This window comes from Gambusia affinis, linkage group LG13 (assembly GCF_019740435.1).
Source record: "Gambusia affinis linkage group LG13, SWU_Gaff_1.0, whole genome shotgun sequence".
Lineage (NCBI taxonomy): Eukaryota > Metazoa > Chordata > Actinopteri > Cyprinodontiformes > Poeciliidae > Gambusia > Gambusia affinis.
This window is the reverse complement of record NC_057880.1, coordinates 3,948,736-3,962,593: the sequence shown is the minus strand read 5'-3', so window position 1 is coordinate 3,962,593 and position 13,858 is coordinate 3,948,736. Positions and strand designations below refer to the sequence as shown.

At 39.0% G+C, this 13,858-nt stretch overlaps 2 protein-coding genes across 6 annotated transcripts in view; both read left to right on the top strand.

The window, feature by feature from the left end:
- Positions 1 to 233: 233 nt before the first annotated feature.
- Positions 234 to 4,353, top strand: yipf4 (Yip1 domain family, member 4). 3 transcript variants are annotated; one of them, XM_044136142.1, is made up of 7 exons: positions 234 to 322; positions 455 to 537; positions 1,819 to 1,972; positions 2,599 to 2,770; positions 3,044 to 3,121; positions 3,237 to 3,350; positions 4,000 to 4,353. In XM_044136142.1, exons 2-7 carry the CDS (start codon positions 480 to 482, stop codon positions 4,135 to 4,137), a joined length of 714 nt encoding a protein of 237 aa, XP_043992077.1. In that variant the 5' UTR covers positions 234 to 322; positions 455 to 479; the 3' UTR covers positions 4,138 to 4,353. The 3 variants fall into 3 exon arrangements, with proteins under 3 accessions (XP_043992077.1, XP_043992078.1, XP_043992076.1); XM_044136143.1 differs by having other exon boundaries at positions 252 to 347; XM_044136141.1 differs by having other exon boundaries at positions 261 to 537.
- Positions 4,354 to 5,631: 1,278 nt separating this feature from the next.
- birc6 (baculoviral IAP repeat containing 6) overlaps positions 5,632 to 13,858 on the top strand; it is a 68,867-nt gene continuing 60,640 nt past the window's right edge. For all 3 annotated transcript variants that reach the window (XM_044136147.1, XM_044136149.1, XM_044136146.1), the window contains exons 1-8: positions 5,632 to 6,044; positions 10,441 to 10,622; positions 11,313 to 11,450; positions 11,668 to 11,861; positions 12,728 to 12,839; positions 13,187 to 13,269; positions 13,370 to 13,595; positions 13,677 to 13,846. In XM_044136147.1, the coding sequence (XP_043992082.1) occupies positions 5,840 to 6,044; positions 10,441 to 10,622; positions 11,313 to 11,450; positions 11,668 to 11,861; positions 12,728 to 12,839; positions 13,187 to 13,269; positions 13,370 to 13,595; positions 13,677 to 13,846 (1,310 nt within the window). In that variant the 5' untranslated portion in view covers positions 5,632 to 5,839. The remainder of the gene's footprint in view (positions 6,045 to 10,440; positions 10,623 to 11,312; positions 11,451 to 11,667; positions 11,862 to 12,727; positions 12,840 to 13,186; positions 13,270 to 13,369; positions 13,596 to 13,676; positions 13,847 to 13,858) is intronic.

Genomic DNA, 13,858 nt, shown 5'->3' with positions numbered 1-13,858 from the left:
AAACTAATCCATGTGTTTATGTTTAGTCACTTTGATTACTGCAACGGTGTCCTCACAAGTTTGCCTAAAAAATAAATTCCAGCTGATCCGCTGTTCGCGTTCTCACAAAAACCAGGAGGGTATAGGACATCACCCCAGTTCTAAAGTCATTACAATGGCTTCCTGGAATTCAGAGAATAGACTTTAAATACTGCTGTTAGTTTATAAATCTTGGATTTTCATGCAGCATTTCCCATTTCCCAGCACGAGAAGATGACGTGAACGCATCGTACGACGTGTCTGGTTTCCAGCTTCCTTCGCACTTCCGGTTTCTTTCCCCACAGTGAGACAGAAAGCAAACAAAATGCGTTAGTTAAACTTTACAGATGAGCTGTGGCTAGTGACAGCTTTATTACCGTGACCCAGTATATTTTACCTACCGCCTAATTAAATGTTTTTGTCCTGGACTTCCTAGGTGAGGCTTTAATAGGATAACAACCATGCAGTTCTCTCCCACCAACGGAGATTTCACGTTCGTCTCCTCCTCAGAAGCTGAAGGTATGCTAATTGCTGCAGCGCACAGCTAGCAGGCCCCAAAGAGTGATACATGTCCAGCAGCAGTCTACTTATTTCGCTCTGTTTTATATAGACTATTGCAGCGAAAAGTCATACGCTGGTTTCCTTTTCTACTTGTATCCAAATGTTTTTATATGTGGAAGCGTGTGTTAGCTTTGTTAGACACATATAGGACGGAAGGAAAACACGTAGGTAAATAAAAGCCTGACATTCAATTTAGTTTTATATTGTTTATATTAAGACTCTATTAAAAGAGGGCTTTTCGTGGCAGCTTTGAGCCATATAGTTCTCGCTCTGTCGACTCAAATCTAACTTCCACTTGTTTACCTATTGCTTCACAGTGACGGGATGAATTTCCGGTTTAGTTAGCGTGTTTTATTGGGATTCAGGAATCATGAATAAATTGCGGTTCTTTAAAAATAAATCTTAAAAACATGCGTGTGGAAAAGGAGAAAAAAATGTATGAAAGACAAATGAGAACCAGATACATTTTCTGTGCGCAGATTTAGTTTATTTCAGCAATTTCTTTTGTGATGCCTATTTCCGTGTTTATTTTTCCTTCATTAGTTGTTTCAGCTAATGGAAGCAACTTCGTCTGTGCGCACTGCGCAGATTTAATTTATATCAGCAATTTCTTTTGTAATGCATATTTCCGTGTTTATTTTCCTCCATTAGTTGTTTCAGCAAAGCGGCGTTATCATTTCACAGAGCGCCATTCTTAAGAAACCCTAGATAAGAAAAAACCCTAGATAGGATTTTTGTGCCAGTTCCTCCGTCAGTCAGGCACAAATGAGAGAGATGGTGTAAAACAAATCGTCTTAATGTAAGGACACTAGCACTTGGACCTGCAGTATTGCCCAGTAAAACTAAGTATTAAGCTAAACTGATCGTGAATGACTTGTCTATTAAAGACAAAGCATCTTTGTCTTTTCCAGTTTGACATTTGTAATGGATCTGAAATGGTAGATTAAAAAAAACAATACCACTTAAAAAAGCAATGTTCTAACCTAAATTATATTTTGAATACTTTAGAATTTTTTGAATAGAAAAAATAAATCCACAGTAAAAGCCAACTCCTCGACTTTAATATGTTATATTATCATGTGAACACCTGATTGTTAGCTTTTGCTTCCTACCCATTTAGGTTGATTTTTTTTTTTTTTTCATTTAGAAATATCATGTTTTTGTTTAACATTCTGCTGCTGCTGCTATTATTGTTTATAAAAGGTACCATAAGTCTGAAATGATCTATGTGATCCACAGACCTCAGTGGAACCATCAGCACCCCTGATGTTAAACTGAACATGGCCAGTGAAGGAGGCAGGGATCCATACGCCACCACCTTCCTGAGGCAGCGAGGCTACGGCTGGCTGCTAGAAGTGGAAGAAGATGACAACGAGGAGAGCAAACCTCTTCTGTAAGTATGTCTTTCAGGGAGTCTTACAATTTGTGGCAAATAAGTTTAAGGGAAAAAGATAAATTTATTATTTCAAAAAGTGTCTATGCTGCCTTGGTATAAGTAGGCCATTCCTTTTTTATTGAACATGTTTGGATGTTCTTTTAGAAATCTTTTAATTGTTTGATTTTTACATTCTCAAGGAAAGGGCTGCTTGTATTGCTTCCTTTCATTGTTCATTCAATAATGAACAATGAAAGGAACAATGAACATGGCGTAAGATTGATTACATCTCACGCCATGCATCAGGTACCAGAAGGAAGGGATTATTGATGTATTGTTGAGTTATTTTCCCTACTTTACACCTCAGTGTGAGAAAGACCAGGTAATAGTCTTTCTATTACCTGCTTAGAAAGCAGGTTAGAACCCAGTTAGAAAGGCCACCATTTATAATACATTATATATGTATATAATGTACAGATAGAAAAAAAAGATAGATAGAAAAGATGGGATTATCTGACTACCTGATGCAATCCAAAACACCTGGATTTCTAATGTATTCCTATTTGTTGTTTACACGAATCTGGAGTTTAGCCAGTGTCAGGGCAAATGTTAAATTATCCTTGCCTCATCTCCTGTGTGAGCAGGGAGGAGCTGGACATTGACCTGAAGGACATCTACTATAAGGTCCGCTGCGTGCTGATGCCCATGCCGTCACTGGGTTACAACCGACAAGTAGTTCGAGACAACCCAGATTTCTGGGGCCCTCTGGCTGTTGTGCTCCTTTTCTCCATGATCTCAATCTACGGGCAGTTCAGGGTGAGCAGAATATGGATGAACACAACTGGTTGCTTGGGATGATTACTTGAAGCATCATGTTTTTACGCCAATGATAACTTCCTGTGATCAGTGGGGTAAACCCTAGACTAGACCTGTCACGATAACAAATTTAGCTGATTCTCTCAAAAGTTGTTGAGATAAACAATAATATTGTTGGAAGACCATTTTAAACTGATGTAATGGTAATAACATAATAATGCTATCACATCCTGCCAAAAACAAATTGTGTTGTGTTGTCTCTTACACATGTAGGTTGTATCTTGGATCATCACCATCTGGATATTCGGATCACTTACCATCTTCCTGCTTGCTCGTGTCCTTGGTGGTGAGGTAAGTCCCGCCTCCATCACAACAGAACCGCAACCAATCAGCGCATTTTAAATTCTCCTTATTGGCCAAAATAAGATTGTTGTTTTTCTGAGCGCTCTTTTTGTCTCCTGTGTAGGTTTCTTATGGCCAAGTTCTTGGAGTGATTGGATATTCTCTTCTTCCTCTCATTGTCATAACCCCTCTGCTTTTAGTGATTGGAGGGTTTGAAGTGGTGTCCACGTTAGCCAAAGTAAGTTCCATTTTAAGAGACCAATTAACAGTCTCTCAATCAGACTGTTAATTGGTTCTATTTTTTTACCATTTCAATCTACCTTTGTGTAATTTAGACATATTAGTGGATCAATTTTCTTCTATTTAACTTGGGGCATTTCTCCACTTCAGAAAGCATATCTTGGAGCTGTTCTTTAACTGAAGAATGTAAATCTAGCCCAACAGATGGGCTATTTAAACAGTTTAAACATCAAGCTGGAAAAATACTGAGGACTGAACATTATTTTAGACTGAAAGTTAGAATGTAATCCTGGAAGAAGTTAAATCCTTCATTGTCTCATGCCACTGCTGTTGTAGCTTTAAATGGTGAAACAAACCATTTAGAAGTTTTCATTTTGAGTAAGAACATTTGATTCTATGTTGGGCTTATTCAACACTGCGTAGGCAAACTTATGTTTTACATAAATAGGATTTGGGAGATTTGCACCATAAATGGGATGTTTGATGTCAGTTAAGGAAGAGGCCAACCTTTTTCTATGAATAGAATCCTTACACATATTGTTGGTAAATGAGTTTGATCGAAAGCACTGTAGAAACTGTTACATTGTTGGGTTGTTATTCTGGTAGTGATTACTTCAAAGTGATCATGTCATGTGTTTCCTTTCCAGCTCTTTGGCGTGTTCTGGGCTGCCTACAGTGCTGCTTCACTCCTCGTCGGAGATGAATTTAAAACTAAGAAGCCCCTTCTCATATATCCCATTTTCCTATTGTATATCTATTTCCTGTCACTGTATACTGGTGTGTGACTGGATGAGTCAGAACTACAGACCTTATGGCCATGGACAGTGACCCTGAGTCATGTTGGGGTCATCAAACAACTAAACCCAGGAGGTCTTTTTTTTAAAGAAATATTTGTGTGGTTTTTTTTTAACTCTGTATAATTTTAGGCAGTGAGGACATTGGGAATATGACTGTAAATAGTTTTGCCCTTTTCTTTGTTCAATAAAATGAATCGGATTCTCCAGCTTGTACCTTGCTCTGCAGGTGTCTATATCATAGGTGCTCTATTGTCCCCATATGCCTGGAGTTGGTTGCAGTATGTGAATCTGGACATCATTTGCTGGATTATAACCTTTTTAGTCAATCCACACAAAGTTTAACAAATATTTTTGTGCATACAGTGTGGTGGAGGAAATGATGGGTAAGAGACTGCAACACTGTAGATTCCTCACTGTTATACACTGTTCTGTTATGGCAAACGTCCATTAATGAGGTGCCTTGTTTTTCCTTTGTCAGCTCTATCAAAATAGAAAATCACCTTACAAATAGTTACAGAAAAGAAATGGGTACTTTGTGAATTAATCATCTTGTATTTGTTGGCTGGTCACTAAGTTATTTATCCTAAACTAACATTCCTTTCAGAAACTAAAGAAAATTTTTAAATAAATAAATGAAATTGTTGTAAAATATGGTAGTTCTGTAGTTATTGAATGAAATAGAAAATGATCACAGAAGTATGACGTTTCTAAAACATACTTTGTGATATAGAGGAAACAGTTTGAGATTTTCAGTTCCCTACTCTATCAACTTACTCATAATGTAGTAAAATGTGCTCCTGATTAGACTGGTTTGTAATAAAATGTACTTTAAAATAGATGAAAGACATTATTACCACACGATGAAGCACTAATAATTATTGTTAGATTACGTGTCAGTTTTTGGGGACACAAAAAAGCATAGGTAGATAGAAAAATGAAGTAATGTTTGAGGGAATTATAAAAAACTGGATTTCCAAGTACTAAAGGTAGCGGTAAAAATGAGTCTGAATGAATTTTATGAACTTTCATGATCCACAAAGTTGAAAATGTCACCGCACCTGTAATAGGTACAACTTTTCTTGGAACACTTTGCACCAGGGAAAAATGGGTTTATGTCAGGGGGTTAGTGTATTTAATGTTGCTGAGAGTTTTCACATGTTATAAAAACAAGAAAGCATGATAAAAAAGATCTTGTATCAGTATTCCTAAGATATTATGATCCATGAACACAGTATATTGATAGAGGTATAAGTTATGTAATATAACAGTGGCATAAATGTGAAATACACAATGATTAGTATTAAAGGCAATTGTAAAAAATAATATAATGTATGGAGGTAATAATTATTTACTTTCGCAGTAATAAAAATTTACAAGCAAAAATATACAACAGTTATTTTTTTTCATCAGCTGTTCTCTCTATGGCTGTTCTCGTTCACTATTGATGTTCTCGCGAGATGTATTCAAGCGGTACGCTAGCTCCGTGTTCCTATGGTGTAAGTGACAGAGCCTAGCCTGGAGTTCCTCAGCGCTGATGGTGAATAGCCACCGCGACTGTGACGGGCGGAGAAGAAGCCGCAGAAGGCTGGGGAGTGGAAATTCGGAATCTGCCCCTTAGATGAATTCAATTTAAGTTTATCGTCAGGTTCTAACAAGCCAAAAAGAGGAGGAAGGGGAAAAAATAGGAAAGATGGCGGCCGCGGCCTCGCCGGGCTCGTCCACCTCCTCAGACTGGATTGTAGTGAGAGACGGTTGCCTGCGTTGCGACGAGGAAGGCCTGCGAAGTCTTTCCTACCACCCGGCCCTCAACGCTATCTTAGCCGTTACCAGCCGGGGAAGCATTAAAGTGATAGACGGAACTTCAGGGGCCATTCTTCAGGCTTCAGCACTGCACGGTAAGTACAGGAGTTCTCTGTCAAGCCCTGACAACAACACTTTCAGTTTTGACAAGCCAAATACAGTTTGTCAACAGACTGTGTAGGGACCAGCACCCTGGTGTGTTAGCTGATCCCGGCAGCCGTACAAGTGGCCTGTTAGGTTTTTGACAGCTGGGATTGTTACCGACTGTTCTGGGGGCGTAAAACAAAGCACCTTCAGCATCTTAACACAGGAACGATTCTATTATCATTAACGTTCGTCTTTGGTGAATGGCATTCACTATTTGTCTATAGGCTCAACATGACACCTCTGACTGTAGCTAATGGCTAGCTGTAGGACTTTTCACAGCGCTAACTAACCGGGCAATCCTCTAAAGTTCTGCCCGTCACACCCGTCCTGTGGTTAGGAAAATGGGTCCAGACGTAAACATTGGCAGTCGCTTAATAATGAATAAATGGAAACTGTAGGCTGTCTGAAGTTGGTTTAATTTAGGAAAGTGTTAATGCTTTTAGCCGCTAATGTATTTTGCTACTCGTCAGCCGCATAACTTCACAACTCACCGGCGAGAGTCGGTAGAAACTACCAGCGTGATTCTGATGTTACAGTCACACAATGGTGGACTGTAACATCACTGTAGAATAATAAATGGGAAGCTGTTCCTGCGGTAACTTAGCATTTAACCCTGTGACCGATCGAAGACTGCATGCCAGCACTGAGAGTACCAACACTTCATGTTAACACGTTTCTGTTGAGATCCGATCAGATCAGAAACCGTGTCCATCACTTTTTGTTTTCTGTAGTTACTATCTAAAATAAAGCCCGATAGCATTTTAACTGGTTATGTTGACGTTAGAACTCTTATAGTAAAATACAGGAACTTTATCTAATCAGAACGTATTATGGATTTGGTATAGCTTTTAAAACTGTTATTATAAATCATGTATGTAATTTGTTTGGTCATTCCTGCGAAAGCAAATGTTTGATATGTCTAGTCTTTTTATTTTATATTTTATATTTTATATATTTTTGAAGTGTGATGAAAAGCGTTATTGACAAGTTAAATTCTGCATCTGGTGAATGTCGATGAAAAGCTGTCTGAGATGGAAATATGGCAGACAAAACTTGAGTCAGTGTTTCAATGTCAGGGCACCCTTGAATGATTGCAAAGGTGAGAAAAGATAATTTCTCCTTTAGTGGTTTCTTCTCCAAGATAGCAATAATAAAGTTCAGCATTTGATTAACCTTTTATGGACATTTTCCTTCAAAAAATTGTTGCTTAATTTAGTAACATGAATCTAAAAAATAATTGTAGATTCATATCCTAATTTTAAGAGGCCAACTGTTTATTAACAAAGTCTTTAAATGAAAATGTTAAGCTATGTAATAAGTGATATATTAAAAACTATGAATACATCTATCAGCTGATGTCCACCAGGCATTCAGCGTGTGGTTTTAGCGGCAAAGTTAATTCCAGTTTGAGATGTTAGAATACAGTCAAGTTATATGCTGAACATTACATTCCCCTGAACTGTGTGGTCTAACTGGGTCTAAAACTCCTCTGTGTTGACCTTAAATATTGTGTTCACAAATATTACTGAGTAAAATAGTTTGAGAACGGGGAAAACATGGAATAGAGTTTTCTCCTAAGTTCTAAGAAAAACCATACATATTGATCTTAATGAGGGAGAATCCAGTGAAAAATCTATTTAGTTCCATTTGACAATGTTCCATCCAGAGTTCTCTAGTGAAGTATAAAACATCCTTCCTAGCAAGAACTTTGTCTTCTTGACGGCTCAAATTAAAATCTATTTCTTTTTTTAACAAAATACCGTACTATCCGCGGTTGTTTTCCAAAGCATTTCCACCAGCTGTTGATATTTTAATAGTTAAGAATGAAATCGTCATTCTCTCTCAAATATAGTGATAAAACTCCAGACACATGGATTAGTTAAAACCATATATATATATATTTGTTTTTTGTTTTTTTCTAGTAGATGCTTGCAGTTGTGAATCAGGTGAAATAAAAACCTGCCTCGATGTTCATCAGGAGTTTTTCATGTAAATTTGCTCATTGATCAGAAGTGGTTTTGGTTCATTTTAATTGGATCATTGAAAATGCTGATGTTAACAGTTGGATAACCTGTTAACAAGCCGGCAGACTGGCTCTACTCTTTCCACTTGAAACCTTTATGTGCTGTTTGCAGCAACAGGTGGAAGAGGAAAAGCACTGCTGTATGCACTTTATTAAAACAACTCTGGGATCTCATTAAAGACATTTAAAATGTTACAATTAACCTTTAACCGTTTAGGCTGACAGTTTTTATTTTGGATTTAAAACGCTGACGTTTTCAGATCTTACTTTATCTTGACTTTAGTTTGGTTTTTGGTCTGTCAAACATTAAACAAAGAGTAAAAATGGCACACTTCAATGAGAATAAAATGTCTAATTAGCATCGGACTAACAGAAGCTGACGTCTTTTGAAATTACCTTCAGTCAGTGCTACTTACAGCTGAGCTCATTGTCCACTGAAAATGTCGATGTTATTTCTGACTGTTCTTTAAACACTGGTTCTTTTTATTTCTCTGTTGGCGTTAATAAATCTTCTTTAACTCTGGTTTTCCTGAGATATCAGCTTATCCGGGTTATGAAGTGTTGACAATCATCACTGCTTGTTTGAAACAGTGTTAATAAATGAAGGTGGGATATTCTAGCCTTTATTCGCCAAAATACTGGAATAAATGTCGTTAAATTACAGTTGTTCACAGAAATGCAGATTAAAACGAGGCAAGGATCAAACAATAAACCTGAGCTGTTCATGACGATATAATGATACAACTAACTTGGCTCTCAGCAAACTCAGGGTTTCTAAAGCCTGGCGGACCACCAGGCTAAGCATTGCTTATTTAATTAAGTCTTTTAAAAATGTTTTTAAGTCTTTATAGTTGGTATTCAGATATTAATCTTCCTGTCTTTCAATAACACATAATTATCAAGTGATATTTAAAAATTTCCTATCAACATTAAACATTTTTTAACTCAATAACTGCTGGATGAATGACTGCCCTAGCACCAAACCACCGGCCTGAGCAAGTTTTCTGGGGGAAACCATGTTCCATGGTATTGAATATGAATGTAGATCAGGAGCATGGGGCTCTGGTGAATGCTTCTGGAGTTGTCCTACATTCCTCTGGACTTCTGAGGCCCATGAAAAACATGGTTCTTGTATAAACCAGTTTCTTCGCTGTGTGTATGATGTGAATGATGAAACAATCTGTAACATGGAGGGTCGTGGTTTTATTTAGAAGGATTATCTGAAAGGAAAGTTCTTGTTGGAATGCACCAGAAGAACCCCAGCCTTTCCTGTAGCAACTTTAATTTGCCAGGGTACTCCAGAGTGTCCTGAACACAATTAGCAAGACTTACCGAGTGTGTTGAACTCCTCATCGTACAAAGGTCCAAACTAAATCAGTTCTGGTGATCTGCTGTCTTTATTTATATTGTGAAGAGCGGATTGAAATTCATTGCATTGATAGTCAGTGCAATGATATGGTTAAATACATGAGCAAATGTGGATTGTAGTCATTTTAATTGGTCACTCTAATCCTATGTGTAACAGTAGATTGGTTAAACCAGTTATATAATGCCCCAAACAGCAATTACCTGCTGTGAAAAATGTGAAGGCTTTTATTTTTTGGGGTATGTGTTGCTCTTATTTTGACAGTCCAAAGTGATTGTCAGTTAAGGACCGAGTAGCCAAGGTGGCGTCTCTGTAGTTCTAAATGCCAACTCTGCCCTCTTCTGTAGTAACTGAGAGTTCCACCATCACTGTAGTTCTAAAGAGGAGCTCAAAGTGGAGGAAGTATTTTATCTTTGTGAGACACCCAGTCAGTATTTCTGGAAAAATCAGTCTGAAAACCGGTCCCCGTTCAGGAACCGTGAGACAAATTCCAAAAGTATTTGAAGCGTGTGAGAGGGCTGTTTCTCACTTTTGATAGTACCGCGATTCATATCTGTACCTCACTCACAGTAATAGCACGGATAAGAGAGAGAGAGAGACAGTGTGCGATGAGCTCTGAAATTTTTGAGAAAAGGATGAAAATGAATGGCTGGGAGCCTGAGGTTACCTTGTCACAGGATTTCGCTCTGAAGCACCTTGACAGAAAAGCCCTAGAGAAATTTTGCTCTGGGGGAAACCCTGATGTGTCTCATACCATACTGTTACACAACATGGTGGCAGTTTGAATAAGTATGGTAAGAACATATTTTTGTGATAATTGCATAGTTTATCTTTAAAGCAAAACAGCCCCTCTATCTGACTCTGTGTATTTCTGTTCCAATAGAGGTGCTGGATTGGAGCTTCCAGTTAGATCTGAAAGCTAACTGGTTAATGTTATCCTGTCGTTATGTCCTAGCTAAACCAGGCGGCCGCGTCAGGTGCCAGTACTTTCCTGCAGTTGACAAGGTGCTTTTTGTGGACGACTTCGCCGTGGGGTGCAGGAAGGACCTGAATGGCATTCTGCTCTTGGACACGGCCCTCCAGCCGCCGGTGGCCAAGCCGGAGGACATGGTTCAGCTGGAGCTGCCGGTCACAGAGGTGAGGCTGCACATTCACGTTCAGACAGAAAGTACTTGATGTTGTTGTTGTAACTAGAAGTTTGACGCTTATCATGTGTTGGTAAACATGTTGATCTTAGATTTCTGTCTTTTGAGGTAAGAAATGTTTTACCTGGTACATTTATTAAATGCCTGATTATCAAGAACTTTGAACGATTGAAAGGTTAGCATTGTTCAGAGTATTTGTAGGAGAAACATTGAATCTCAGAGTAGAAACATCCTTCTGAAGGGAACCAGACTATATCTGCATCCTAGTAGCATTTTCTTTAAAAGAACAGATTCAACAGGAAGTTGTTTTTTTTTACCCTCATTGAAAGAGACTGAAAATAAGTAATCTCTGTCTTAAATCAAAAATGTCAGATATTGTTCTTCAGTAGGATTTTACAAACATATTAACCTCTTTTAAGGCCTTTTAGCTGAATATTTATTGGCGTAACATGCAGTGACAGTTTCATATGATGCATCATTACTGGAATAGCAAGTAGTTAAAATGATAACCAGTACAATTTGAAGTCAAATTCTTAGATAATCTCACACAATTTATTTAGATGCATTTACTCCTTGGTGAAGGAGAAGGAGGTGACGGATTTCAGTTCCCAACAAGAAGTTGGACTTTATGAGAAAACAGGGAAGGCTTTTCTTATTGACAGAAATGTTTTTCTTTGTTTAGGCGCAGCAAATGCTGTCAGCGTGTCAGGAGAAGATTGATGTGTCCAGCACTGAGGGGTATGAACTCTTCATCAGCCAGCTCAAGGAAGGTCTGAAGAATACCTCACATGAGACTGCGGCCAATCATAAAGTAGCTAAGGTAAGCTAATGAGAACAGAGTGTCGCATAAAGAGAGAAGGCAGGATGCTCTGATCAGGTTTTACTAAATTTGATAGTTTGATTCTTATTTTATGTGCACAAACTTGTTGAATAAATCAAACTTTAATTCCAGTGCGGTTGTAACTTTGTTTTATGAACACTGTTATTGTTCACCTTGTTTACCTTCCTCTATCTTCTTCATTGTTTTTTTTTTACAGTGGGCAACAGTCACTTTCCATCTCCCCCATCATGTGCTGAAGCTAGTGGCTGGAGCCATCGTCAGCGAGCTGAAGAAGATAAACCAGAACATAGCTGCCTTGTCTGTAGCCTCCTCCATCATGGATAGGCTCTCCTACCTCTTGTCAAGCGCCAGGCCTGAGCTCGGGGTTGGCCCTGGACGCTCTGTAGATAGGTTAGACCAACAACGTTCTTACCTTATGAGTCTAGGAATTAGCTTGTTTTGGGTGATAAACACTCAACTTTTCATAGCATTCCATTCAGGACATGAGCATAGTTTAAAAATTTCAGTTTCTGTAATCTTTTGATGTGACTTTTTTTTTTTGTTTGCTTTCATCTTAATGGCCAAACATTTTAGATCAGCTTAGATAAAGGTGCAGAATGTAACTTTTCTAAAGAATATTATTATTTTTTTTTTATATATTTGTTACAACTGTCACATCATTGTGACAGTTTACCAGACAGATAATTTGTGAAGTGATCCATCGCCTCAACCTCCATCCTTAACTATTGTTGCTGTCTGAAGAAATGCACCACTCCCAACCAAAAACCAATAATCACAGCCAGGAGGAGGGTCTTAGCGCTGTCAATCAACTGCTAATGGTGGAGAAGCAACTTACCATTACAGAAAAACTGTTTAACTGCCATCATTGGTAGCTATGCTGACTAGCCTGAGCATTTACAACAGGATCTATTGATGGTGAAAAACCTGGCAGCACCACATGAGATTGTGACCGACAGAGTGAAGTCTGGGCTCTGATTGGTTGTTTCCAGTTGGCATTGGGAGATTTTTATCTTCTCCCCACACACACACACAGATAATCTCTCTCGTCACAACATGGCGATGGCGTCAAAAAAAAAAATCTCTAAAAGTTTCATACTGCAGCTTTAAGGTTCCAACTTGCAGTGGATTTCAGGCAGCGTGGAACATATGGAGAAAATTTCACATTCTGCAAATAAAACCGATACATTGGTCATTTCCAGACCAGCTTTCAAAATATCAAAACATGGTTTGCTTCTAAAAAGCGTTGGTTTCCGCAGATCCCTGATGTACAGTGAGGCCAACAGGCGGGAGACGTTTACATCATGGCCGCACGCTGGTTACAGATGGGCTCAGCCTGATCCGATGGCTCAAGCAGGGTTTTATCACCAGGTAACAGGCAGACACATTTTACTATACTAACATATATAAACACCAGCACTCAGTGAGGCGACTGTTTGCCTAAAGGACAATGCAAAGCATCACGTTGAGATTTGAGATGTAACAGAAGTATGTAGTTAGGTTTGTAGCTTTTCTACTAGTGAAGCAAAGTTTGGGACAGAGTTTTATTTTGGATCTTGCTTGTTCAATTAGAAGATCCATGACCTCACTTCTCCCACTCTTTGCATGTTGGACATCAGTAGCAGTACTAAATTCTAGCAAACATCAGTTAGCAGTTAATATTCTTTCAGTTTTTTATATTTACAAGTTTTATTGCCATTCTTTTTTTCTGTCCACAGCCTGCCTCAACAGGGGATGACAGAGCTATGTGTTTCACCTGCAGTGTGTGTCTAGTCTGCTGGGAGCCTACAGATGAACCCTGGTGAGTGGATTACAAATATTAATAGCAGTTAGCCACCAGCTACAGTATCAGCATCTACGTTTATGGATACTTGCTAACAGGGCTTCCTCGTGTCCCCCAGGTCTGAACATGAGAGACATTCTCCCAACTGTCCATTCGTGAAAGGAGAGCACACTCAGAATGTTCCTCTGTCGGTAACCCTGGCGACCAGTCCAGCTCAGTTCCCCAATAGTCCTGACAGTTCAGACAAGATCGCCTGCTACGGATTTGGCAGCTGCCCACAGTTCCTAGCTGCTGCCACAAAGAGGGGCAAGATCTGCATCTGGGATGTTTCTAAAATGATGAAGGTAAGAGTACACAAATCTGACGTCTGACCTATTTTCATTGTGTTAGGCTTTTGGTTAGGACAACAATTCTTTGCTCAACAGGTGCACCTAAAGTTTGATGTGAACCCATATGACCCAGCCATCCTCCGGCAGCTGATCCTGTGCAGTGGTGAGCAGGGCCAGCAGGCGCTGACTGAGTCTCGAAGGCCCACTCTCACTTGGCTGGAGGAGTCTTCTTCCTGCTCTGACCTGCCCAAGCTAGAGGGTGACAGGTAAGGCATAAG